Source organism: Tupaia chinensis, unplaced genomic scaffold (genome assembly GCF_000334495.1).
Source record: "Tupaia chinensis unplaced genomic scaffold, TupChi_1.0 Scaffold139757_1, whole genome shotgun sequence".
NCBI classification, from domain to species: Eukaryota; Metazoa; Chordata; class Mammalia; order Scandentia; family Tupaiidae; genus Tupaia; species Tupaia belangeri.
Genome location: NW_006199637.1, coordinates 2,228,555 through 2,255,431, shown reverse-complemented (window position 1 = coordinate 2,255,431; position 26,877 = coordinate 2,228,555). Strand labels below are relative to the sequence as shown.

Below are 26,877 nucleotides of genomic sequence, written 5' to 3'. Positions count from 1 at the left end.
TTTTCTTTGTTTGTTTGTTTTCGGGTAAATGCGCCCTGTCTTTGATTCTTTGGGATAGGGAGGGGCCGCTCTGAGCGAGTCTGGTCTTTTAGGGTTTCTCCCAGGTTTTGCAGGGGTGGAGACCATGCAGGCCCCGAGGCTCCCGCGGTCCCGCCCCTTGCGTGCCCAGCCCCACCCCCCCCCCCCGCCCGCCCCCCGCGCCGCGCCGGCCCCTGCCGCTGGCGAGCGGGCCCAGGCTCCTGCGCCTTCCACGCCCGCCTTCTCTCCAGCGCCCCGCGCCGTTAGCCACGTGGACCGACTCCAGCCCGCCGTCCTCACGTGGCTCCAGGGAGGCTAGCGGAGCTTCCCGCTTTTCTGTGCTCATCCCCTGCCTCTGAGCTGCGTCCCCATGGCGGCCCTGGTGTTGGAGGACGGGTCGGTCCTGCCGGGCCAGCCCTTTGGGGCGGCTGTGTCGACTGCCGGGGAAGTGGGTAAGCTAGCCGGGGCAGGCTGCTGACTTCATCTTATCCTCAGGTGCCCCCTCTGTCCCACCTGCCCTGCCCAGACCCCGCCGTTTACCCGCCGGCACACCCCTTCTTTTCCTTTCGGCGTCCGTGGCCTCAGTCCCTTTTATCCTGCACGACCAAGGACCTTCCCCCGGGCCATGCCCGTCTCGCGGGGCAGTGTTCCGAAGTGCCCAGCTTGAGCCCAGCCTTGCCCCTTTCTTGCAGTGTTTCAAACCGGCATGGTCGGCTACCCCGAGGCCCTCACTGATCCTTCCTACAAAGCGCAGATCTTAGTGCTGACATACCCCCTGGTCGGCAACTATGGCATCCCTCCGGATGAAGTGGATGAGTTCGGTCTCAGCAAGGTAGTCACACCCAGTGCTTTCTCGGTGACCTTTTCAAATCAAGCCGGTAGCTGTTCCCTGATGGCAAGTGCCGGCATCCTGGAGAGAACAGATGTGCGCAATAAGATACCAAGATGAATGTGGTGAAGCCAGAGTTGTTGGGTACCTGGAGGACAGGCCAGGGCACAGGAAAGAGCTAGCCCTATTGTTAGGGGTGCCCAGGCGCCAGGCACAGGGCGTGTGAAAGCCTGAATCAAGAAAAGGCAAGAGGTGTGAGGGACAGTGTTGTGAGTGCTGTGCTGTTTGCTAGGAATGCAGAAGTAGTGAAAAGGAATCCTGCGGAGAGGCTAGGTGCAGAGGGTGAGAGGGCCTTGGAGCCAAGGCAGATTGGGGCTTAATTTGGTGAGGAAGCGCTGAAGGTTTTCAGCAGCAGGGTCATGTGACTGGATCAGTGCTCTAGGATTATGTAAAGTAGTGGGGAGGGTCAGGCCTTTCCAGTTTACCCAGAAACCAGTGACATTGGTTATCATCCTCAGTGACATTGATTAACAGCTTCTTGGCCTTGCAGCATTTTCTCCTTTTCAGTATTAGTCTTACCTCCAGGTAAGAAAGTTTAGATTCCTCCTACAGTGAGGTTTCCCCTATTTCTTCTTTGGAATTTGGAAACTAGATTGCCCTTTGAGAGTTCAAGTAATTAAAAAAAAAAAAGTAGTTAAGATAATAGGCAGCCACCCTAGCCTAGAGGCAGTATTCCTCCCAACCTCCTTGGTCCTGCCTTTCCGTGGTTTTGTTTGTTTGTTTGTTTGTTTTTAATTTTGCCCGCGAGGAATAGTTACCCAGAATCCCACATAAGCGCACGTACCTGGCCCATTTTTCAGGCCACTGAGTTGGCCATGTGGGATCCAACTGCCTTGACCACCGTGCCACCAGCCTGCCCCTGAGCCTTTCATTCTTTTTTTTTGGAGAGGTTTTTGCTATAGGGCATGTGCGCTCGCCAGACAGACAGAGAGAGACATAGAGATAGGAAGCGAGAAATCACCCCCCAGGGGGGACGGTCACGCCGCAATCCCTTCTCCTCCATTCTCCTCTCGGGATCTTGGGCACGCATGCACATGCCCCCGGTGTGGGTTTTAAGCCACCAGGTCCAGGACACGAACTGCGGTCGGCTAAATGGGATTCCAGCACCATAGCCATTACGCTAACTGCTGGTCCCGAGCCTTTAATTCTTAAGTGGCCTTTCCGGTCACCCTGACACTAGGGAGAGGAACTCTGGAAAGGAGACACACTTATTCCTAAGAAAAGACCATTCTCAATTACAAACCTATAAATACACTGTGTTCTAGTTTATAACACACAATTTAGTGAATTCGATTAACATGTCAATCATGAGATTTGGCAACTCAAAATTGAGTTTATCACACTGCAACATTGGGCTGGGTACTTAGTACACTACTTAAGTGGTGTTGATGCCTTAGGAGCCAGATCCCACATGGCCGACTGTGGTGCAAATTCCAGCCCCTCTGGCTTGAAAAACATGTATTATCTATTGCATAACAAATTTCTGTTTTCTTTAGTAATAATCCCTTGTCCTCCATTTTTCCAAATTGTCAGGATTTGGGACACACACGCCTGGCATGTTATCCAAGCCACTGGAGCCAGGGTGCAAACTGGGCGGCCAGCTGTGTGGGATCCAGCTGCCTTAACCACTACTCCACCAGCTATTATTTTCAGTTACCCGTCAGGCACCCCTGCCGGTGTGTTCAGTGCCCCGTGTAGGGGTCAGCATCGTCGGTAAAGAGCTATCTGTGCGAAAGCACGAAGTGCTTGGTATAGCACAGGAATGACAGCGTGGCTGCCTCTGGAGCCTGTGGCCATGTGGTGGGAAATGGTATCACAGGGCCTACTCGGCCTTGGGTTCCTCATGGTCTCCTTCTGTCAACAGTGGTTTGAATCCTCGAGGATCCATGTGGCAGGACTTGTGGTGGGAGAGAGTTGCCCCACGCCCAGCCACTGGAATGCCACCCGCACCCTGCACGAGTGGCTGCAGCAGCATAACATCCCCGGTCTACAAGGTATGCTGGCCAGCACAGGGATGTCCAGAACGGGAAGCATCCAGGTTTCTCTGGTCCATTGGGACCTGAGTCAAAGGTTGAGTGAGATAGCTCAAGAGGAAGGACTTGAGCTATTGTTTAGATGGAAAACTTCCAACGTGGAGAGGAAAGAGTACTAGAACAACGACCTCTCAGCTTCCACAGTCAGCTCAGGGCTAGTCTTTCTTCATCGTCAACATGACCACCCATAGATTACTTTGAAGAAAATCTCTCGTGTGTTGTTTCATCCACACATAGTTCTGTAGCCATCAAACAAAGGATTTAAAAAAAAAAAACAAAAAAAACTTGACTCCAATAACATTATACCTTTAAAATAACAATTCTGTAATACCATCAAATATCCAGTTTAAAATTTCCCTAATTACCTAAATTTTTTTTTCACTTATTTGAATCTGGTTCTCAGTAAGCTTCATATGTTACATTTGGTTAATAATGTGTCCTAAAAGTAATCTATTTGATGAAGAGTCATTTATCTCATGTCTGCATTTTGTTGTATTCCTATATTGCCATTCCACATGTTCTGTTCTTTCCTTTTTTTTAAAGAATTATTTTATTTTACTTTATTATTATTCCTTTTTTTTTTTTTAAGAGGTTTTCGCTATAGGGCGTGTGCACTCACCAGACAGACAGAAAGAGACAGAGAGACAAAAAGTAAGAAATCACCCCCCAGGGGGGATGGTCACACCGCAATCCCTTCTCCTCCATTCTCCTCTCGGGATCTTGGGCACGCACGCACACGCACCCGGCGTGAGTTTAAGCCACCCGGTCTGGGACGCGAACCGCGGTCGACTACATGGGAATCCAGCGACATAGCCATTACGCTAACTGCTGGTTCCCATTTATTATTATTCTTCAATTTGGCCAAAGAGAGGGAGAGTAAGAAGGGCAAGCTGCAAAGTCCAGGACTCAAACCACAGTCGGCCATGTGGGAATCCAGCACCTTAACCACCACACCACCTGCTGGCCCCTCAGCATGTTCTTTTGTCCCTTGATATTTTCTGTAAATGGATAGATCTAAAGTTATGATTCAATTTAGATGTGAAATTTTGGGTAAGAATATTTTTTTTTAGTTTGCCAGAGGGCATGTGCCTTGCCAAAGAGAGAGGAAGAAAAATCACCTCCCGTGGGGAATAATCACACCACGGTGCCCTCGTCTCTCTCTCATCTTTCATGATTTTACCCACATGTGCACATGCACCTGGCGGGTTTTTCAAGCCTCCAGATCCAGAACTCAAACCATGCAGTTGGCCATTTGCGATCCAGCTCCCTTTAACCACCAGGCCACGAGCTGGCCCTTTCAGGAATACTGTCTAGTGGACCAGCAGATGTGGTGGTACAGGCGCTGGATCCCACATGGCCAACTCAGTGATCAGATTCCTGGACTTAGCAGCTTGAAAAACACGCCAGGCACATGTCCATGTGTGCCCAAAATCCCGAGAGGAGAATGGAAGAGAAAGGATTTCGGTGTGGCCATCCCCCCTTGGGGAGTGATTTCTCACTTTCTCTTTCTCTCTCTGGCAAGCTCACATACCCTGTAGCAAACTTTAAAAAAAAACAACAACCAAAAAACCGTGTTTGGTAACATACTTCCGTCCAGGATTTTAATGCCCATAGAACAGCTGTGTGACTCAAGGTCCTGGAAGGGAAGTGTTTCTGGAAGCCTAACTCAGAAATGACTGAGTCGGACGAGGATGATCTTTAAGGCTGTGCTACTTTGACAGGCGTGGACACTCGGGAGCTTACTAAGAAGTTACGGGAGCAAGGGTCTCTGCTGGGGAAGCTGGTCCAGAAAGGGACAGAGCCTTCAACCCTGCCATTCTTGGACCCCAATGCCCGCCCCCTGGTGCCAGAGGTCTCTATTAAGGTACAGAGGTGGAGTGGGAGAGTGCTCCCAGCTGTTGTATTCTCGTTGTTACATTCTGCCCACAGCCAGGGTGAGCACTGGAGGGAGGGTCCTGAGAGGTCTCGGACGGGGTTGATACAGGCGTGTTTGCTGCCCATGGTCACAGCGGCCAGCTGTTGCCCTTTTCTATTCCTCAGACTCCCCAGGTATTCAATGCAGGGGGTGCCCCTCGGATCCTTGCTTTGGACTGTGGCCTCAAGTATAACCAGATCCGATGCCTCTGCCAGCGTGGAGCCGAGGTCACTGTGGTACCCTGGGACCACGCCTTAGACAGCCAGGGTGAGTAGCTGGGGCCTGTCCCTTGGCCGGTCTTTAAAAGCCACGAGTTACAGAGAAGAAGAGGAGACCGGGGCTTCTGTAATGGTGAAGGCTTCACGTGTTTCTCTCTTGGTTGAAATACTGCTTTTGACGCCATCTTTTCTGCCTACTGCAGAGTATGAGGGTCTCTTCCTAAGTAATGGCCCTGGTGACCCTGCCTCCTATCCCAGCGTGGTGTCCACGTTGAGCCGTGTCTTATCTGAGCCTAATCCCCGACCTGTCTTCGGAATATGCCTGGGACACCAGCTGTTGGCTTTAGCCATCGGAGCCAAGACTTACAAGATGAGGTGAGACTTGGGGAGAGGAGGGGGCCCACACTGTGGCAGGAGGTGGGGCGGGACTAGGAAGAGTTGGTGTTTAGTATTTATGATAAAGGAGCAGGACCAGGGAGAGTAGTGATATCCGCAAGCCTGGGTTTGGTAAACAGTGAAGAAAGGGTGAGAGGAGCCTATGGCCCACTGGGCATGCTTTTGCTTCCAGATACGGGAACCGAGGCCATAACCAGCCCTGCTTGCTGGTGGGCTCGGGGCGCTGCTTTCTGACATCCCAGAACCATGGGTTTGCTGTAGAAACGGACTCCCTGCCAGCGGGCTGGGCTCCTCTCTTTACCAACGCCAACGATCGTTCCAATGAAGGCATTGTACACAACAGCCTGCCCTTCTTCAGGTGAGCCTGGGTGATGCGGGCAGAGTAGGTGGGGATGGCGGCCTTAACGCCCTGAGGGCCTGGAAAGTCGAGTAAAGTATGTGTGACCAACGGTGACCTTGAGCTCTTTGTCCTCCCTGCCTCTGGGCTGCGGTGCAGGCACCGGCAGTGATGGGTTTCCTGGTGTGATCTCCTTGACAGTGTCCAGTTTCACCCAGAGCACCAGGCTGGCCCTTCAGATATGGAACTGCTTTTTGATGTCTTTCTGGAAACTGTGAAAGAGGCCACTGCTGGGAACCCTGGGGGGCAGACAGGTAAGCCCCTGAGTAAAACTTAGGTTGTGGACCTAAGAATCGGTCTTCCTGGCTGGCTCCAGGATGGGGTGGACAAGCTCCAGGAAGCTCATGTGTTTGAGAGGTTCAGAGATGGGGTGGAAGGTAACCAGGCCAGCATGTTTATGCTGCTTCTATTCAGAGAGACGCCAGAGTTACAAGTCCTGGGTTCTCGTTTTTTCCTCTGCCACTCATAAGATGCACGATTTGCTCAGGACTCAGTTCTGGAAGTGAGGAGGTTAATCTAGGTGATCGCCACAGTCCACTCGGCTCTAACGTTGGATGACTTTCTTTGTCTGCAGTTCGTGAACGGCTGACCAAGCGCCTCTGCCCCCCTGGCGTTCTCACCCCAGGCTCTGGGCTCCCTCCACCAAGAAAGGTTCTGATCCTGGGCTCCGGGGGGCTCTCCATCGGCCAGGCTGGAGAATTTGACTACTCGGGCTCTCAGGTAAGGCCTGTCCATCCCCACCCTCACATGCACCCCTGAGGAATGCTTAGTCTTCAGGAGAAGGGCCGAGGTGTGAACAGTGGCTGTGTGAAGGAAGTGAGCTGGGAGATGTAGAGACTATCCAGAAGGATGAGGTGTTCAGGAATAGAAACTCAGAGTGCAGGGAGCGAACAAGGGGGAGAGATGTTGGTCGAAGACTGCGATCTCGCTTCTGCAGTGGAGGTTGATGGGCTCTTGTCCGTACAGGCGATTAAGGCCCTGAAGGAGGAGAACATCCAGACGCTACTGATCAACCCCAACATTGCCACAGTGCAGACCTCTCAGGGACTGGCCGACAAGGTCTATTTCCTCCCCATAACGCCTCACTACGTAACCCAGGTGCGACAGGGTTATACCTAAGGCTGGGCAGAGGGAGGCAGTGGTCATTCGGGTCCCTAAAATTGATCCACTCTCTACCCTGGAGGTCTTATGCCTGTGGCTTGTCTCTCCTACCACAGGTGATACGTAACGAGCGTCCAGATGGTGTGTTACTGACTTTTGGGGGCCAGACGGCCCTAAACTGTGGTGTGGAACTGACCAAGGCGGGAGTGCTGGCTCAGTATGGGGTCCGGGTCCTGGGCACCCCTGTGGAGACCATTGAGCTGACCGAAGATCGACGTGCTTTTGCTGCTCGAATGGCGGAGATCGGAGAGCATGTGGCCCCGAGTGAGGCGGCGCATTCCCTTGAGCAGGTGCGAGTGGGGGGTCTGATAAGAGAACAGGGCTGTTTCCTTTACGTCATTTTCTCCCGGCCCTGGCTCCCACTGGGCAGCCCGCAATGACCTGTTTGTCTCTTCCCCCCGGTGCAGGCCCAGGCAGCTGCCGAGCGACTGGGGTACCCCGTGCTGGTCCGCGCGGCCTTTGCCCTGGGTGGCCTAGGCTCCGGGTTCGCCTCCAACAGGGAGGAGCTGTCTGCCCTCGTTGCACCAGCCTTTGCACATACCAGCCAAGTGCTGGTGGACAAGTCTCTGAAAGGATGGAAGGAGATTGAGTACGAGGTGGTGAGAGACGCCTACGGCAACTGCGTCACGGTGAGTGCTGGAAGCGGGTGTCATGGCAGAGCGTAGCCCAGGGCTGAGGTATGGGAGGGTTCTGTGTTCCTCAGACCCAGGGTAGATGCAGCCCAGAGTTAACGGCCCCGGGATGCACCCTTTCCTAACTCCCTTCACCAGTGGCCTCCATGGCATGCTCCCTTCCCAGGTGTGCAATATGGAGAACTTGGACCCGCTGGGCATCCACACTGGCGAGTCCATCGTGGTGGCTCCAAGTCAGACGCTGAATGACAGGGAGTACCAGCTGCTGCGACAGACAGCCATCAAGGTGACCCAGCACCTGGGGATCATCGGGGAATGCAACGTGCAGTATGCCCTGAACCCCGAGTCTGAGCAGGTGAGGTTCTACGTGCTGTTGCTGACATGCTGGCTGTGACCGCTTCCTCCTGTAATTCTCGGCCCTCTAGGCTAAGAGGTCCTTTGTCCCTGTCGCCCCTGGAGAAGAGCCAGAGTCATCTCTTCTTGGGCCTTGGGAGGGCCGTTTTGCTCTCTGCCTTTATGGGGACAGGGCTTGTTTTCTCTCCTTTCTGAGATCCTTCCTAGAAAGGAGCTTCAAGGTCTGGTGACTCCTTTTCTGTTCCCCTTTAGTATTACATCATCGAAGTGAACGCCAGGCTCTCTCGCAGCTCCGCCCTGGCCAGTAAGGCCACAGGCTATCCACTGGCCTACGTGGCAGCCAAACTAGCTTTGGGCATCCCCCTGCCTGAGCTCAGGTACAAGGGTTGGGAGAAGTCTCCCTGGGGAGAGGGTGGGAAGCTGAAGAAGACGTCCTCGGGACAGGGCATATGAGAGATGTTGGATCTGTGGGGGTGGAGCAGGCTACCTGCAAGCTCACCCTTGATACCTCCCCCCTCTGTGTCCTGGCACCTCCGCCTGCCGGGTCCCAGGAACTCTGTGACAGGAGGTACGGCAGCCTTTGAACCCAGCCTGGATTATTGCGTGGTGAAGATCCCTCGCTGGGACCTCAGCAAGTTCCTGCGTGTCAGCACGAAGATCGGAAGCTGCATGAAGAGCGTTGGTGAGAGTCACCCCAGGTTACCCTGGCGGGTCCCACCAAGAGTCCAGAATGTCGAGTGGCCTGGCATGGCCCTTCAGCTCCTGTAATAGTGACTGCTTGCAAACATGGTTTTTCAAAGATAATAGGGACGTTTCAAACTAAGATAGGGGTCCCCACTTGGAGGGGGTGGGAGTCCAAGCCATCTGGTAAATCTCTGTTGGAATAGAGTCTCTGGAATGGGGTGCTGGCCAGCAGACGGTCTCACCTCTTGTACTTTCCAAATGAATAAACTGAGGTGCCCAGAGAAGGAAAGCGACTTGACTGAGGTCCCGGCAGTGAGTCGTGGGGCAAGGCCGAGAGCTGGGCTTCTTCCTAATTGGGGGTCCTCTGTTCCCCTACTCTGCCTGTGCTCTGTGAGTCCAGTTCCGTGAAACCCTGCCCACGACACGCGTCCCGTGGCGTTTTGTGTGCTGTGTTCGCTTAACTACTAGCGTTTCAAGGAAGCAATTACTGCTGTTTTCCTCTGAACCATTCCAGATCCAGGGGAGCACAGTGGCTGGCACTCAGCACGTGTCCTCTGGCACTTTCTGCCATGGTCACTAAATGAGATGCTTTTTAACATGATGTTCGGATCAGAGCAGGATATCAAGGCCTTTTTCAGAACAAGGAAGTCTGTTAGTGACCAGTGTACTGGGTGGAACGGTCATCTACCGAGCAGCATCAGAGTGGGTTGGGATCAGGTTCTTCATGGGGTCTGTTTAGTGGCCTTGGGCTGACCTCTAAAACACTTCAACCCAAACAAGCAATGTGTATGTACCAAGCTTAATGCATAGGATGCTTCGTGGCACTCCAGCGAACAGCACAGAGCGGCCGTAGCCTTTAAACATGTAAGTCTAAGCTCAGAGAGTATTCCAGAATTTTTAGAAATCCTTCCAGACTGCCAAGTTGTTCCTTCTGGAGATGAGTTTCTGTTAATCGAAAATAATAATAAACATGAGAATGAAGCCATAATTAAACTGTGACTAAAAGAACTGGATTGAAAAGAGGACAAAGATTAATTCCTAGATGAGACATTTTAATATTTTACATCTATTCAAGAGTTTGTGGAATATGGTCTTTGGGGACTTTTTGTAGCTTTGTAACTTTTTTTGGGGGGGGTGGATTTTTGCTATAGGACGCATACACTCGCCAGAGAGACAGAAAGCGAGAAATCACCCGCCTCCCCTCCCACTCCCCGCCCCCCCCCCGCAATCCCTTTTTCTCCATTCTCCTCTCGGGATCTTGGGCACACATGCACATGCGCCTAGCGTGAGTTTAAGCCACCGGGTCCAGGACTCGAACCACGGTCGACTGCATGGGAGTTCAGTGACATAGCCATTATGCCAACTGCTGGTCCCACTTTGTAACTTTTAGTATCTGAATCATCGAAAAATGAGAAAGATAGCTTAACCAAAGAATGATAATCACCTATAATCTTGTCTTACAGAAATGGATTAATTTGGGTTTATGTATAATTCCAGACATTTTCTAAGCATACATGTATGAGTGCATTCATTTTCTCTTTTAACAAGTCTCAGCTTAAAAGGTTTTTTAATATAACCACAGTACAAAGGAATAGAACAAAATCTCATAATTCTCTTCCTGTAACAATAAGACTATAAGCATCTTAGTGTTTAAAAAAAAATTGGGGGGAACCAGGAGATGGCATAATGGCTATGTTGCTGGACTCCCATGTAGTCAAGTCGTTCAAGTTCTGGACCCAGTGGTTTAAACTCATGTCAGGCGCCTGTGTGCACGTGCCCAAGATCCCAAGAGGAGGGTAGAAGTGAAGGGATTGCAGCGTGGCCATCCCCCCGGGATGATTTCTTGCTTTCTGGCTCTTTGTCTTTCTGGCAAGCATATGCTCCCTATAGCCAAAAAATTTTTTTTTAATTTTTAAGGAGATTGTTTTATTCAACTCTATCTATTTATTTCAATTTGACCAGAGAGGAACAGTGTGAGAGAGAGAAAGGAAAAGTGAGAAAGCAAGCCACCAGGTCAGGAATTCTAACTGTGGTCAGCCATGTGGGAGTCCAACACCCCTAACCACCGTGCCACCTGCCAGCCCCAGTGTTTAAAAATTTTTAAAGAGGGACCAGCAGTTAGCGTAATGGCTATGTCGCTGGACTCCCTCGTAGTTGACTGTGGTTCGAGTCCCGGACCCGGTGGCTTAAACTCACGCTCTCTCCTGGGCGAGCCCCCGGCCCCTAAAGCAAAAAAAAAAAAAAAAAACAACTCTCCCAAAAAAAAGAAAAAAAATTTTTTAAAGAATCAATTTTAAAGGGGACCAGCAGTTATCGTAATGGCTATGTCACTGGACTCCCACATAGTCCTGGACCCGGTGGCTTAAAGCTCACGCCGGGCGCATGTGCGTGCGTGCCCAAGATCCTGAGAGGAGAACGGAGAAGAAGGGATTGTGGTGTGACTATCCCCTCTGGGGGGTGATTTCTTGCTTTCTGTCTCTATGTCTCTGTCTGTCTGGCGAGCGCACGCGCCCTATAGCGAAAACCTCTCAGAAAAAAAAAAATCAATTTTAAAGAAATGGCAGGTGATACAGTGGTTAGGGGCACTGGACTCCCATATGGTCAATGTGGTTCAAGTCCCAAACCTGGTAGCTTGCTTTCTCACTTGCCCCCTCTCTCTCACTCTCTGGTCAAATCTAAATAAATAAGTAATTACTTAATTAAAAAATAATAATTAAAAATTGAAAAATAATGATTAGTGAAAAGCACTTGAAGCCCCTAGGATAGATGGTCGGGGGAAACGAGTAAACCTTTACAGAAAAGGAAATCAGTAAGCAGACCTGGAAAGAAAAGGTTTATTTCCTTTAGTAAATAGAAATTATTAGTGACTAGAAAGCTATCAGTACTTAAAATGAGATACTGTTTTTGCTTACTAGCAAAAATGACTATACCTGCTTCTCAAAAGACTGGCTAAATTATGCTTTGTGTGTAAAGTATACACTATAAAGAGGTTATACTTACCAAGGCCCATAACTGTCTTATCTGTTGCTGATGCTTTTGGAAATTTAGCCTAAGCAGAAAATCCAAAACAAAGAAAACATCACATCATACTTAAAATGATCAACACTTAAAAAAGCAAAACATCCTTCAGTAAATTGGTTAAGCTATGGTAAATAGTACATGAATTTTAAATAATACTTTTATTATTTTTTTTAATTTCATCAGAGAGGGACAGAGTGAGAGAGAGAGAGGGAAATTGGGAAAGCAAGCCATTAGGTCTGGAACTTGAACCGCAGTCGGCCATGTCGAAGTCTAGCGCCCTTAACCTCCAAGCCACCTGCCAACCCCAGCACTTTTAAAAATAATTAGAAATGATTGGTTCAGGGCCAGCAAGTGGTATGATGGTTAAAGCACTGAACTCCCACATGATAGGCTGCAGTTCATGTCCCAGACCTGGTGGCTTGCTCCCTTTCCCTTTCACACTTTGTCTTTCCTGGTCAAATTAAAAAATAATGATAATAAATAAAATAAAAAATTTTTGGAGAGGTTTTTGCTATAGGGCACATGCGCTCGCCAGAAAGACAGACAGATACAGATGCAGGAAGCGAGAAGTCACCCCCCGGGGGGGATGGCCACACTGCGATCCCTTCCCCTCATGATCTTGGTCACACATGCACACGCACATGCACCCAGCTTGAGTTTAAGCCACTGGGTCCGGGACTTGAACCGCAGTCAACTATATGCAAGTCCAGCAACATAGCTGTTACGCCAATTGCCGGTCCCAAATAAAACAAATCTTAAAAAAAAAAAAAAAAAGAAAGAAAAAGAAATGATTGGCTCTTGATAGATTCAGAATGAGGTCATCCTGTTGGTCAAATGTTTTAAAATACTAAAAGATGGGACAGATTTCAGATAGCGTCATCACAGTGTGAGTAGAGCAAGCCAGATTATTGGACAACCCTCAGTAGTTGGGGCCTGTGATAAATTGTAACGTTGCAATCTCTAAAAGTCCCTTTTAGAATAGTACTTTTCTGTTCACTGATAAACACAAAATCTGAACTTATCTATGAAAATGGGAAGGCAAAGTAAGTTCAAGATTTCTTAATGGTGGAATGCCATGAATCCTCCTACCACGGGACCGCCTTGAGAATCTCCCAGAGACGTGGCTGTAACCTGTAGGCGTTGTGGTCAGCCCCACCACATCCAGCAGCTCCCACTCAGTCCTTCCGTCCTGTTCTGCCAGGTGAGGTCATGGGCATTGGACGCTCGTTCGAGGAGGCCTTTCAGAAGGCCCTGCGCATGGTGGATGAGAACTGTGTAGGCTTTGACCACACCGTAAAACCAGTCAGCGATAAGGTAAGCAGCTCCTCTCCCCTAGAAGCACCCCTAAAATGGACCCTGTTTCTCTGCCTCAGGCCTTGAACCTGTTACTTACAGCACCACCGGCAGAATCATCGTTAGACATGGGCTATGTTTACACGGTGTTGAGAATTTTGAGATAATGTCTCATGTATCATCGTGTGAGAGTTTGTTGTTTTTTTTTTAATTACCGGAGGGTATGTATGCTGGCCAGAGAGAAGGAAACATCCCCCAAGTGGGGCATAGTCACGCTACAAACGTTTTCCCCCATTCCTCTACCCCATCAGGTTTGGAGCCCGGGTGTATATGCACCTGGCATGTTTTTCACACCTCCATGGCCAGCCAGGCTTTCTTCCTGGCCAGGTTTCGGTGATCACAGAGCCTGTGCCCTGGCATACAGCTCCCTTTCCTAGCACAATGGCAGCCACTTGTGTTCTTAGGCTTTTAAGAGTTGCTGACAGGAGATTTAGAGTGTTTTGTTCTATTGCTGTGGGGTTTGTGCGCTCACTGGAGACACACAGTGAGAAATCTCTCTAGCAGAGGCAGGTGGCCAAGCCACAGTCCCTTCTCCTCTATTCTCCTCCATTCTCCTCTTAGGATTTTGGGCACACATACGCATACACACAGCATGATGTTCAAGCCACTGGGTCCAGGACTGCAGTTGATCATGTGGGAGTCCAGTGCTGTAACCACTATACCACCTGCTGGCCCTAATTCAGAGTATTTTTGCTTAAAGGTTTGACCTCTGCGGCTGTGTAATTCTGTGTGCATCTGCCCTTTTCCCATCAGGAGTTGGAGACTCCCACGGATAAGCGAATCTTTGTGGTGGCAGCTGCCCTGTGGGCTGGCTACTCGGTGGAGCGTCTATATGAGCTCACGCGCATTGACCGCTGGTTCCTGCACCGAATGAAGCGCATCACGGCGCACACCCAGCTGCTGGAACAACATCGCGGACAGCCATTGCCCTCGGACCTGCTGCAGCAGGCCAAGCGCCTTGGCTTCTCAGACAAGCAGATTGCCCTCGCGGTGCTAAGGTCAGAGACAGTGGTGAGGGTTTGGGCTGAGAAATGTGGGGCAGAGAACCTTTGGATCAGTAAGAGGCCCTTGGAGAGACAGGGAGGTGGGGAGCTTTGGAGGTTTTTGACCTCTGTCCCTGGAAAAGTTTTCTCTCCTAACCCCTGCCCTGGCGTCTCACCCGTCTCTCGCAGTCAGTAACCCACTCCAAGGGCCTGTGTTTCTGACCCTTCATCTCCTTTAGCACGGAGCTGGCTGTTCGCAAGCTGCGTCAGGAACAGGGGATCTGCCCGGCAGTGAAACAGATAGACACAGTTGCAGCTGAGTGGCCAGCCCAGACAAACTACCTGTACCTGACGTACTGGGGCACCACCCACGACCTCAGCTTTCGAACACCTCACGTCCTGGTCCTCGGCTCTGGTGTCTACCGGATCGGCTCCAGCGTGGAGTTTGACTGGTGTGCCGTCGGCTGCATCCAGCAGCTCCGGAAGGTCTGAGTGTCCTTCACGCCAGCGTCTCTGCTCTTCTTTTTGGCTTCAGCAGCTGCCTGCCCTCCCGTACTCCTGGCCCTTGTCGGTTGCCATACCTCCCTTCTGTCATAGCGCTTTGGGTTGGGGGGGCCTTCTAGGCCATCTCTCCTGCCCCACTCCATGCATGCATGAGTCCCCACCCCTTCACTTTGCACCTGCTTTCCTCCCAAGGCAGGAGGCCTGTGCAGCTGCTTCACAGGAAGCTGGAGTTGGGGCTTGGGCTTTAGTTTCTCCATGCTCTTCCTCCCACCTGGCTGCTAAATCTGTTTCCCCCATCTCAGATGGGGTACAAGACCATCATGGTGAACTACAACCCAGAGACCGTCAGCACCGACTACGACATGTGCGACCGGCTCTACTTCGATGAGATCTCTTTTGAGGTGAGAGGGATGGGGGCTGGCTGGCTGGCTGCCCTGTGGTTCTTTGGAAGTAGGGGTGAGGGTGCTGAGCAAGACAGCTCTGATTGCTAACCACGTTTTGTTGCCCCTCTCTTTCTCCCCCTGCACTGCAGGTGGTGATGGACATCTATGAGCTAGAGAACCCTGAAGGCGTGATCCTGTCCATGGGCGGGCAGCTGCCCAACAACATGGCCATGGCTTTGCATCGCCAGCAGTGCCGGGTGCTGGGCACCTCCCCTGAAGCCATCGACTCGGCTGAGAACCGGTTCAAGTTCTCCCGGCTCCTGGACACCATTGGTATCAGCCAGCCTCAGTGGAGGGAGCTCAGTGACCTGGAGGTGGGCTAGGGCCTGGCGAGGGGCCTGGAGGCTGGATGCTGTCCATGGGTGTATGTGACCAGTCCGGCTAAGTGCCCTGCCTCCCTTAGTCTGCTCGCCAGTTCTGCCAGACTGTGGGGTACCCCTGCGTGGTGCGCCCCTCCTATGTGCTGAGTGGTGCAGCAATGAACGTGGCCTACACTGACGGGGACCTGGAGCGCTTCCTGAGCAGTGCAGCAGCCGTCTCCAAAGAGCACCCCGTGGTCATCTCCAAGTTCATCCAGGAGGCCAAGGTGGGAAGCTGCACAGGCGTCTCTGAGGGCAGCCCCAGCCCTGGAGGGACCTCCCTGGTCCTGTAGAATCGGTGGGCCGGTGGGCCGGAGGATGGGTGGTGTTGGGGCTGTTACAGGAAGGGAGCATCCTGGCACAAGTGGGACAGAAATGGCCTCTGCCCTCCGTCACCCCGCCGTGTCGCCCCACTAGGAGATTGATGTGGATGCCGTGGCCTGTGATGGTGTGGTGGCGGCCATTGCCATCTCGGAGCATGTGGAGAATGCAGGTGTGCATTCAGGCGATGCCACGCTGGTGACCCCCCCACAAGACATCACCCCCAAAACTTTGGAGCGAATAAAAGCCATTGTGCATGCCGTAGGCCAGGAGCTACAGGTCACAGGGCCCTTCAACCTGCAGCTCATTGCCAAGGTAATAAAGCTAAAGGAAGGGACCGAAAGGCCGCGACTCCCTCGCGTTCCGCTGGGCACAGTGCCAGTGAAGCCCTGCGCGGCCTCCTGCCCTCCTCTGAGAAGGCAGGAAATGTGGAAAGAAGGGTCCATAGCTAGAGCCCGCCGTGTTGTCGGTCTGTGGCGGGCGGTCACCTGGAGCCCTGCCTGGGTTGCTCACCCACAGGGTGAGGGGGGGAAAGGTCAAGGTGAAGGTCAGTGGAGTAGCACCAGCAAGCCCAGCGGGTGGAAGGCCTCACCAGTTCTTCTCTACTCTAGGACGACCAACTGAAAGTTATCGAATGCAACGTGCGTGTCTCTCGCTCCTTCCCCTTCGTCTCCAAGACACTAGGCGTGGACCTAGTAGCCTTGGCCACCCGGGTCATTATGGGGGAAGAGGTGGAACCTGTGGGGCTCATGACTGGCTCTGGAGTCGTGGGGGTGAAGGTAAGGAGTTCAAGGCCCCTGGGGTACCGTAGCAGCAGTGGCAGAGAGTTCACTTGGCACAGAGTTGTCGATCGACACGTGACTCTGCCGGTCGGTGCCAGACAGGGCCAGCCCACAGGGTAATATGATAGTCTCTGTCCCTTAGGAGCTTACCTTCCAGGAAAGCAAGAGAAGTTGGGCCTAAGAATAGCTTTGTTCCCGAACAATCTGTGATAAACCTGCATGATAGAGATTCTAGCAAATGCTCAAGTTTAGAGACAGGAGGTGCTTCAGAGGGGGCTGATCCGGAAGGGCTTGCGAGAAGGGGTGGTATTGGAAAGGAGCCTTGAAGGACAGCGAGTGTGTTGTGCAGAGCTTATTGGGAGGAGGCCCAAGGCCTGGGAATGGACTCAGCAGAAGCCGCAGGAGGGCCCAGAGTGTTTGAGAAGCAGCGGGGCACATGTCAGTATCTGCCAGGGAAGGCCAGCCTGCTATCCCACGGGACTGAGCCAAGTAGGCCATGTCTGCCCCTCCCACTCAGTCCCCTCATCTTCGTACTGTCCCGCAGGTGCCTCAGTTCTCCTTCTCCCGCTTGGCGGGCGCTGACGTGGTGTTGGGTGTGGAAATGACCAGCACCGGGGAGGTGGCCGGCTTTGGGGAGAGTCGTTGTGAGGCCTACCTCAAGGCCATGCTAAGCACTGGCTTTAAGATCCCCAAGAAGAATATCCTGCTGACCATCGGCAGCTACAAGGTACCAGAACCCGGGGCGTGCTGCCAGAGACTGGGCAGGCTGGATGGCCTGATGGCCTTGGCTCCTTGGGCTGGGCTGTACTTGAAATGAAGCAAGAGAAACACCCTCCTTGTCCTGCTTGGTTTCAGAACAAAAGTGAGCTGCTCCCGAGGGTGCGGCTGCTGGAGAGCCTGGGCTATCGACTCTACGCCAGCCTGGGCACAGCCGACTTCTACACCGCACACGGCGTCCAGGTACGGGCCCCCGCCGCTGCCCCCGCCCCCCGGGTGTCAGGACATTGAGCCAGAGAACGCTCACCCCCACCCTCCTTCATTACTACTGGTGTAGTAAGAGTGCAAGGGTGCTCCAAGAAGGTCATGGAGAAATGGAATTAATTTCAGTGCAAACATACTTTGAAATCCGTGTATAGCTTTTTCATAGTAAGCATTTTTTTTTTGAGAGGTTTTTGCTATAGGGCACGTGCGCTCGCCAGACAGACAGAGACAGACAGAGAGATAGAAAGCGAGAAATCACCCCCCAGGGGGGATGGCCACACTGCAATCCCTTCTCCATTCTCCTCTAGGGATCTTGGGCACGCACACACACGCACCTGGCGTGAGTTTAAGCCACCAGGTCCGGGATGCGAACCGCGGTTGACTATGTGGGAGTCCAGCGACATAGCCATTACGCTAACTACTGGTCCCCATAGTAAGCATTTTTCATAAACTTTTTGAAGACCTTGTCTTCAATTCCATGTACAACAGGTAAAATATATAGAAAAGCAGGACCAGCAGTTGGTGTAATGGCTATATTGCTTGTAGCCGACCGCAGTTCGAGTCCCGGACCCGGTGGCTTAAACTCATGCCAAGCGTGTGTGCATGCGTGCCCAAGATCCCGAGAGGAGAATGGAGGAGAAGGGATTGCAGCATGGCCATCACCCCAGGGGGTGATTTCTTGCTTTTTGTCTTTCTGTCTGTCTCTGTCTTTCTGGCGAGCGCACGCACCGTATAGCAAAAACTTCTCCAAAATATATGTGTGTGTGTGTGTGTGTACACACACAGAAAAGCAAGGAGAAAAAGAGTCCCTCAAAATCTTGCCACTGTTCCGTTCTGGAGTGATCCCCTCCAGGATTCGATCTGTCCATGTATGTGAGCTCATACTGCACACAGTCCTTGGTGGCCTGTCTTACGAAGGCAGTGGTGCTTCCTTTCCTGTCCAGAAACATTCTTAGCCAATAGCAAATAGAGGCAGCCCTGTCCCTGCCTTGTGGGTCTCAGTCTCCTGCTCATGAGCTCCTGGGCCAGCACCCCTGTCTTCAGACGGGGCTCATCTGGAAGGGCTTGCGAGAAGGGATGGTATTGGAATGGAGCCTTGAAGGACAGCAAGCGTGTTGTGCAGAGCTTGTTGGGAGGAGGCCCACTGGGCTGGCCTCCCTGGCCCCCACCAGGTTCAGGTCAGCCCTGACCTGGGCTCTGGGCTGGCAGATAACAGCTGTGGACTGGCACTTTGAGGAGGCTGTGGACGGCGAGTGCCCACCGCAGCGAAGCATCTTGGAGCAGCTGGCCGAGAATCACTTTGAGCTGGTGATCAACCTGTCCATGCGCGGGGCCGGAGGCCGGCGTCTCTCCTCCTTCGTCACCAAGGGCTACCGCACCCGGCGCCTGGCCGCCGACTTCTCTGTGCCCCTCATCATCGACATCAAGTGCACCAAACTGTTTGTGGAGGTGACGCGTGCTGGGGCGGAGGCAGCCACTTTGGGGGTGGGAGGGGGTGTCGTGAGCACGTCACGATGGGGGAGAGCATCAGTATGAAACGGCTGTGGCCGCAGGGGAGAGAAGGTGGGGCAGAAGCCCTTCCTGCGTCTCCCGGGATCCCCTTACAGCTGACCTGCTTTCCGCTTGCAGGCCCTGGGCCAGATCGGGCCAGCTCCTCCTATGAAGGTGCATGTTGACTGTATGACCTCCCAAAAGCTTGTGCGACTGCCTGGTAAGTGCATCTTTCTGGGAGAACTTGGCTTCTGGACTCTGGCAGCATCTGGCATGGAGACCCTTGTAAAAGATGGCAAAGGGGTCTCTCTGCCCTGGGCTGCATGGACTGCGACGGCCTCAGACTCCTCCCTCCTCGCCCTGAGCCTTCGTTCCTCCGTCCACGGTGCCTTCCCTCAGGAGCTTCCTGCAGATGCGTGCTCTGGCGTGTATCAGTGGCTGCCATTGTCCTTGCCCCCCCAGCTCTCCATGACCCCGTCCTTCCTGCTGCAGACTCCCCTCTGGTCTTGACGCCCTCCTGTTCTCCCAGGACTGATCGATGTCCACGTGCACCTGCGGGAACCAGGCGGGACTCACAAGGAGGGCCGGAGTGGAGAGAAGGTGGGTCAGAAGCCCTTCCTGCGTCTCCCGGGATCCCCTTACAGCTGACCTGCTTTCCGCTTGCAGGCCCTGGGCCAGATCGGGCCAGCTCCTCCTATGAAGGTGCATGTTGACTGTATGACCTCCCAAAAGCTTGTGCGACTGCCTGGTAAGTGCATCTTTCTGGGAGAACTTGGCTTCTGGACTCTGGCAGCATCTGGCATGGAGACCCTTGTAAAAGATGGCAAAGGGGTCTCTCTGCCCTGGGCTGCATGGACTGCGACGGCCTCAGACTCCTCCCTCCTCGCCCTGAGCCTTCGTTCCTCCGTCCACGGTGCCTTCCCTCAGGAGCTTCCTGCAGATGCGTGCTCTGGCGTGTATCAGTGGCTGCCATTGTCCTTGCCCCCCCAGCTCTCCATGACCCCGTCCTTCCTGCTGCAGACTCCCCTCTGGTCTTGACGCCCTCCTGTTCTCCCAGGACTGATCGATGTCCACGTGCACCTGCGGGAACCAGGCGGGACTCACAAGGAGGACTTCGCCTCGGGCACAGCCGCTGCCCTGGCTGGGGGCGTCACCATGGTGTGTGCCATGCCTAATACCCGGCCCCCCATTGTCGATGGCCCGGCCCTGGCCCTGGCCCAGAAGGTGAGCCACTCCACTCTGTCCTGGCATCGGAGACCATGTGCCACAGCCACCTTTGCCTCCCTGAACCCTTTTCCCTCTGCCCCTGCCCATGGGCCCAGGCTGCCGGTGCCGGGCTAGTCTGTGTGGGCGTGGATGCCGATGAGCCTCGTTCTGTGTGTGTCCTCTCCAGCTGGCAGAAGCAGGTGCCCGCTGTGACTTTGCCCTGTTTCTTGGGGCCTCCTCTGAAAATGCTGGGACCCTGAGTGCTGTGGCCGGGTCTGCGGCAGGGCTGAAGCTCTACCTCAATGACACCTTCTCTGAGCTGCGGCTGGACAGTGTGGCCCAGTGGATGGAGGTAGGGAGTGCACGTGTGGCTAGAAGCCACCAGCCCGATCAGACAGCTTGCGGCAGCAGTGAGGATTTGAGGGAGCCCCGAGAGCCCTGGCTCTGACGAGATGGAGAACCGGGCTCCGCACGCCCCCTCACAGCTCTTTCTGCCCCCAGCACTTCGAGACTTGGCCGTCCCACCTGCCCATTGTGGCCCATGCAGAGCGACAGAGTGTGGCCGCGGTCCTCATGGTAGCTCAGCTGACCCAGCGCTCGGTGCACATATGTCACGTGGCACGGAAGGAGGAGGTGAGTGCCCCAGAGGTCCTGGTGCCCAGTGACAGCAAAGGTCAGGGTAGTCCTCGGGGGCGGGAGAGACTGAGAAGAGAGGCTCGAGCCGGCACTCTTAGCACGTCTGCTCCTTGACTCTCCGAGAAAGTAGGCTGGCCCTGGGGCCTCTGGAGGGCAGGGCATTTAGGGGGCGTCCATTTGATCTCCCCATTCTCCCCCAGATCCTGCTGATTAAAGCAGCAAAGGCACAGGGGCTGCCAGTGACCTGTGAGGTGGCGCCCCACCACCTGTTCCTGAGCCGTGAGGATCTGGAGCGCCTGGGGCCTGGGAAGGGGGAGGTCCGGCCTGAGCTGGGCTCCCGCCAGGACGTGGAGGCCTTGTGGGAGAACATGGCTGTCATCGACTGCTTTGCCTCTGACCACGGTGAGAGGACCCGGTTCCTAGCTCTGCCCGGTAGGGCTTGTTCCCAGCCAGGACGTGGCTCCACGAGGACAGGGTCCTGTGCTGTGTGGGCCCCCCGCCTCTAACCTAATAAGTGCCCGTTGAAAGAGTGGGTGAGCGTGAGCAGAAGCTGGCAGGTATACAGGAGAGCATCTGGGCGAAGGTGTGGCCCCAGGAGATGGTGGCCGTCCCCCTTCTCATTTCCACTTGCCAGGGAACGTGAGCATGGGGGTGGCAGTGAGTACATCGAGGTTGCTGGAAGGGCAGGCATGGGGCTTGTGTGACCTCCCAGATGTGGAGGTGTTGGCCGTCTTTCTCCCAGCCCCCCATACCTTGGAGGAGAAGTGTGGGCCCCAGCCTCCGCCAGGCTTCCCAGGGCTGGAGACCATGCTGCCACTGCTGCTGACGGCGGTGAGCGAGGGCCGGCTCAGCCTGGACGACCTGCTGCAGCGCCTGCACCACAATCCTCGGCGCATCTTTCACCTGCCCCTGCAGGAGGACACCTACGTGGAGGTGCGGGGGCCAGGGCAGAGCGCAGGGCTCTCCAGCCCTGGGGTTCCCAGCGTGGCCTTCCCTGGCCTAACCGTGTCCCTCCGGGCAGGTGGATCTGGAGCACGAGTGGACCGTCCCCAGTCACATGCCCTTCTCCAAGGCCCACTGGACACCCTTCGAAGGGCAGAAGGTGAAGGGCACCGTCCGCCGGGTCGTCCTGCGAGGGGAGGTGGCCTATATCGACGGGCAGGTACGTGTGTGGTTCTGCCTGATCTCGGGGGTGACTTCTGTGCGTTTCCGGTGTCTTTCCTGCCTGGTTCAATACGCAGGCCTGCACCTGCCTCCAGCTGCCCATAGCTGGGCCAGGGTGGACACGGCTCCCTCGGGCACCTTGCCTTCTTGCTGCCCTCCAGTCCTTTAGGAGCACAGCGTGGGCTCCCTGTCACTCCTCACCCCCTGCCTCTGTCTGCAGGTTCTGGTGCCCCCAGGCTATGGACAGGATGTACGGAAGTGGCCTCAGGGGGCCGTTCCCCAGCTGCCACCCTCCACCCCCGCTGCCGGCGAGGTGACCACGGTATCCACACGGCTTCTGGGCTAAGCTGGCAGGGAAGGTCTGGGGGTCCGCCCAGGGGCAGGACTGACAACTCACACGTTTTGAGTAATGGCTCGGGGGGCAAGAGCACTGGGCTTGACAGTTAAAACCTCCACCGCCTGTCTCTGTGTCCTGCAAAACGCTGAGCGTTGGGAAGGCTGTCGTGGCACATACAGCCACGTCAGTCCACCCCAAGTCCTGCTGGCGGCTGTCACTGGGCACGTGCACCCCTCGAGGGGCCACCATCCTGTCCGCCACATGCTAGAGGAGTGGCACTGTGGGGGGTGTGGACAGTGGGGTCCTATAGAAGGCAGCGGCATGGCCTTTGTTGAGGGATTGAATTTGAGGTGGGCTTGAGTTGGTTATATTTGAAAACACTGACCCGCATTACCACCCTAGACGCCCGAAAGACCCCGCCGGGGCATCCCGGGGCTTCCTGATGGCCGCTTCCACTTGCCACCCCGCATCCACCGAGCCTCTGACCCGGGTCTGCCAGGTAAGAGGTTTCTGTGGCTTAGAAGCACGTAGGGCCAGGGTTCTTTCCCACCTGAGGGGTATCCCGAGGGGCCAGTGTGGGGGCTCAGTTGCCCAGGACCTGTCCCGTCCCCTCCAAGCACCTCTCCTCTCTCCATCACTGTCCTCCTCTCTATCCCTTCACGCCAGCCTGATCCTCTATGTCCCCCTCGGTCTAATGAAGTCACCCCAGCCCAAGGCAGTCGCCCGCAGCGTCTTCTCATGGCCCTTTTCTGTTGTGGGCAGCTATGTTCCTCCGCCCGGGAGCTGGGATCCCACGGGGCAGCAGAGCATGGGGTAAATCCAGGTTGCTGGTTGGTGTGAGCCTGGCTGTTCCTCTTGCCTAGGATCCCTTTGCCAACAGGGAAGGGCCCGGGAGGGCATCTCCACTCCCTCACCACGTGGCCCCGTGGAGAATCACGGGTCTGTGCCCAGAGCCGCTGCAACCCTTCCTGCCCTCCCCTAACCTGCTCTAGCCACTGTGGTGTGAATTGGTTTAACACGGCACTGCGTGACCCAGAGGTTGTGGGACGCCGAGGGCTACGCCCAAACCTCAGCCGCAAACTTACCCTGTCCCCCTACCCCGTTTACAGCCGAGGAGCCAAAGGAAAAGTCGTCCCGGAAGGCGGCCGAGCCAGGTGAGAGACTGCCCTGACGCCCACTCACCTCGGGGACCTCTGATTCCCCTGGGTAGGGGAGCCCTCTGACAGCCTCTTCTGCCCCGTCCCTCACTGCAGAGCTGATGGGAACCCCTGACGGCACCTGCCACCCTCCACCACCAGTACCTAGACAGGCGTCACCCCAGAACCTGGGGGCCCCTGGCTTGCTGCACCCCCAGACCTCACCCCTGCTGCACTCACTGGTGGGCCAACATATCCTGTCCGTCCAGCAGTTCACCAAGGACCAGGTGCCTGGGGGAGGGCGGACGTGCGGACCCCTGGCGGCTGCTCGCTGCCTTTCCGCTGACTCGGGGCCTCTCGTAGATGTCTCATCTGTTCAACGTGGCACACACGCTGCGGATGATGGTGCAGAAGGAGCGGAGCCTCGACATCCTCAAGGTTGGGGTCAGGGCGGGACTGTGCAGGGACCCGCGGTCTTCTCCACCTCAGGCCCCTCACGTGTATGAAAACCCTCTACTGCAGTAGCTCAGCCTCTCTACGCTGAAGGCCCAGGTCCTCCCCCAAATTTCCCCTCCCCAAGGCATCTTTAGCACGTCTGGAGCCCCCGAGCTCCAGGGCGCCCACCCACTCAGCTCATCGGCCTGCAGATGTGGACGTGGAGGGCTGGACTTCCTTCTCTCCTGGGTCTTCCGGACACTTAACAATGGCTTTTAGCTCAGAGAGACACTAAGGATGGGGATGCCAAGGCTCAGGAGGTCACAGGAGGTCTGCATGACACGTTCTCTGAGCGTGCCTGCCCCCCCCCCCCCCCCGGTACGTTGGGGGGGGGGGCTTGGCCTGGGTGCCCCCCCCCCGGGGGAGGGTTTTCCCCCCCCCCCCCCCCCCGCCGTGTACGTTGGGAAGGGGGCCTTGACCTGTGTGCCCTCTCCCAGGGGAAGGTCATGGCCTCCATGTTCTACGAGGTGAGCACACGCACCAGCAGCTCCTTTGCAGCAGCCATGGCCCGGCTTGGGGGCGCAGTGCTCAGCTTCTCGGAGGCCACGTCCTCCGTCCAGAAGGGCGAGTCCCTGGCTGACTCCGTGCAGACCATGAGCTGCTATGCTGACGTCGTGGTGCTGCGGCACCCCCAGCCCGGAGCGGTGGAGGTGAGGCTGCCCGTGTCCTCAGGTGGGGTTGATAAGGCTGGACCCAGGGACTCGTGGTTCCTCTGCCCACCTTTTCTGTGACGGCAAGTCTCAGGTTGGGCCAGATGCACGAGGACACCAGGAGAGTGGACCGGGGCTGGGAGGGGCCTCTGAGCTGCAGAAGTCGGCATCCTCCATCCTCATTCTGGTTTCCACAGCTTGCAGCCAAACACTGCCGGAGACCGGTGATCAATGCCGGGGACGGGGTTGGAGAACACCCCACCCAGGCCCTGCTGGACATCTTCACCATCCGGGAGGAGCTGGGGACCGTCAATGGCATGACTGTGAGTGGTGGCAAGGGCTCGGCCCCACAGGGGAGCATCCAAGGAGGGAGGCAGGAAGCAGTTTCTCCTGTCTGGGACATGCTGAGGCCCAGATCCTGGTCCAGGAGCTGAGAGCTTTGCAGTGGCGGGAGGGGTGCTCAGTACGGGCCCCGCTGGTGGCCGGTTCTCCCCAGATCACAATGGTGGGCGACCTGAAGCATGGCCGCACAGTGCACTCCCTGGCCTGCCTCCTCACCCAGTACCGCGTCAGCCTGCGTTACGTGGCACCTCCCAGCCTGCGCATGCCTCCGGACGTGCGGGCCTTTGTGGCCTCCCGTGGCACCAAACAGGTGAGACCTTCAGCCCAGCCCAGGGGCCCTGGGGACACGAGTGGCGCAGTCGGAGCCCACACTGCACTCACCACGGCTCTGCCTCCCCTCCAGGAGGAGTTCGAAAGCATCGAGGCGGCGCTGCCTGACACAGACGTGCTGTACATGACCCGGATCCAAAAGGAGCGGTTCGGCTCCCCCCAGGAGTACGAGGCTGTGAGTGCCAGGCTCGAAGGGGAAGTCGGGTGGGTGTAGGCATCCGGAGAGGGCACGAAGGCGGCGGGGACCGCGATGGGGCCCAGACTCGTGTTCCCGTAGCACCCCCGCCTGGTACACTGACGGGACCCGTCTACCTCGCAGTGCTTCGGTCAGTTTATCCTCACTCCTCACATCATGACCCGGGCCAAGAAGAAGATGGTGGTGATGCACCCCCTGCCCCGTGTCAACGAGATCAGGTGATGTGTCCCAGGACTGGCTTCAGGAAGGGGGCCTGGCCAGCCATCTGCCAGCTGCTCAGTAACGCTCTCCTTCTCTTGCAGTGTGGAGGTGGACTCGGACCCCCGAGCAGCCTACTTCCGCCAGGCTGAGAACGGCATGTACATCCGTATGGCCCTGCTCGCCACCGTGCTGGGCCGCTTCTAGGGCCTGGCTCCCTTGGCCTCATCTTTGCAGGCCCAGCTCTCGGGCAAGGAATCTCAGTGCCCCCCACGGGGGCAGCACCCTTAGGAACATAGACACTTTGGGGCGTCCAGACGGCTCATGTGCACACACGCACACACGTGCACACACTTCAGGCTCCGGACTGGAGCTCTCTGTCAGGAGGGCGGGGCCTCAGGTGCTGGGGCTCCGTCTGCCCCGTTTCTATCTCACACCTCAAGTCTGTACAGTTACTTTTCTACTGACTCAATAAACAACTAAGCTGCCTCTAGTTCCTGCATCCTCGTGGGTACATTGGCCTTAGCAAGGAGCCCGAATGTGGCAGGACAGAGCTTTTCCTTTAGAACAAGGGCCCGGATTCCCAGTTTCAAGAGCAGCCTCACCAGCCAGCACTCTTATTCTGTCCAGGGCTGAGCATTCGGCTGGGCTTGTTCAGTCCTGGCTTTGGAGGGCTCCAGGCAGGAACACGCTGGCCTAGCCGGCTGGTGCTCTGGGTCCTGTGTTACATTGACTTCATTGCTCACCTGGGGACTCTGGCTCATGACCAGCCCTCCCTCCACTCAGCTGCACCCACAGTCCTGACAGCCAGCTTTGCCTTCTTCCCAAATACCCTGAGAACATGTGAGCCATGGAGAGGAAAGCTGAGGCTGGAAAGGGTCACTATCCTCCAGGCCCTTGTACTTCTCTCTGGTTAGCCCTCCCCAGTGGCCAAGGCTGCCATTGTGTTCTCAAAACCTTGCCAAGGGCCAGTCAGTGGCATGGTGGTTAAGGCACATGGCTAACTGCATGGTTTTAAGTCCTGGCTCCAGTGACGAAAAACATGCCAGACACGTGTGTGCATGCCTAAGAATCCCAAGAAAGATGGAGGAGAAGGGATTGCAGGGTGGCCATGCTCCCTGGGGGATGATTCCTCACCTTCCCTCTCTGTCGCTCCATTGAGTGCATGCACCCTGTGGCATATTGTAAAGCCTCACCCACAATTCTCCAGCTACCGTCACAAGAAGCCCCTCCTTCCTCCTGACACAACGGG

At 55.3% G+C, this 26,877-nt stretch overlaps 1 protein-coding gene across 1 annotated transcript; it reads left to right on the top strand.

The window, feature by feature from the left end:
* The first annotated feature begins 216 nt into the window (after positions 1-216).
* On the top strand, positions 217-26,118 carry CAD (carbamoyl-phosphate synthetase 2, aspartate transcarbamylase, and dihydroorotase). Its single transcript, XM_006162160.3, has 44 exons — positions 217-470; positions 711-850; positions 2,772-2,901; positions 4,662-4,804; positions 4,981-5,122; positions 5,277-5,448; positions 5,642-5,827; positions 6,008-6,120; positions 6,441-6,586; positions 6,833-6,964; positions 7,084-7,317; positions 7,435-7,656; positions 7,826-8,014; positions 8,266-8,390; positions 8,565-8,695; positions 12,920-13,032; positions 13,825-14,069; positions 14,294-14,540; positions 14,861-14,959; positions 15,091-15,315; positions 15,405-15,587; positions 15,778-15,996; positions 16,293-16,460; positions 17,008-17,190; positions 17,319-17,423; positions 18,654-18,893; positions 19,074-19,155; positions 19,993-20,159; positions 20,329-20,493; positions 20,643-20,774; positions 20,978-21,179; positions 21,520-21,710; positions 21,799-21,939; positions 22,162-22,263; positions 22,681-22,777; positions 23,388-23,432; positions 23,532-23,701; positions 23,778-23,852; positions 24,347-24,559; positions 24,757-24,882; positions 25,056-25,211; positions 25,305-25,406; positions 25,551-25,645; positions 25,730-26,118. The coding sequence occupies exons 1-44, from the start codon at positions 389-391 to the stop codon at positions 25,830-25,832; spliced, it is 6,678 nt and encodes a 2,225-aa protein (XP_006162222.1). The 5' UTR covers positions 217-388; the 3' UTR covers positions 25,833-26,118.
* The last annotated feature ends 759 nt before the right edge of the window (positions 26,119-26,877 follow it).

Coding starts and splice junctions, on each gene's coding strand:
- CAD (XM_006162160.3), top strand. CDS start 389: ATGGCGGCCCTGGTGTTGGAGGACGGGTCGGTCCTGCCGGGCCAGCCC. Junction 5,828..6,007: donor AACAGCCTGCCCTTCTTCAG/GTGAGCCTGGGT, acceptor TCTCCTTGACAG/TGTCCAGTTTCACCCAGAGC. Junction 8,015..8,265: donor TGAACCCCGAGTCTGAGCAG/GTGAGGTTCTAC, acceptor GTTCCCCTTTAG/TATTACATCATCGAAGTGAA.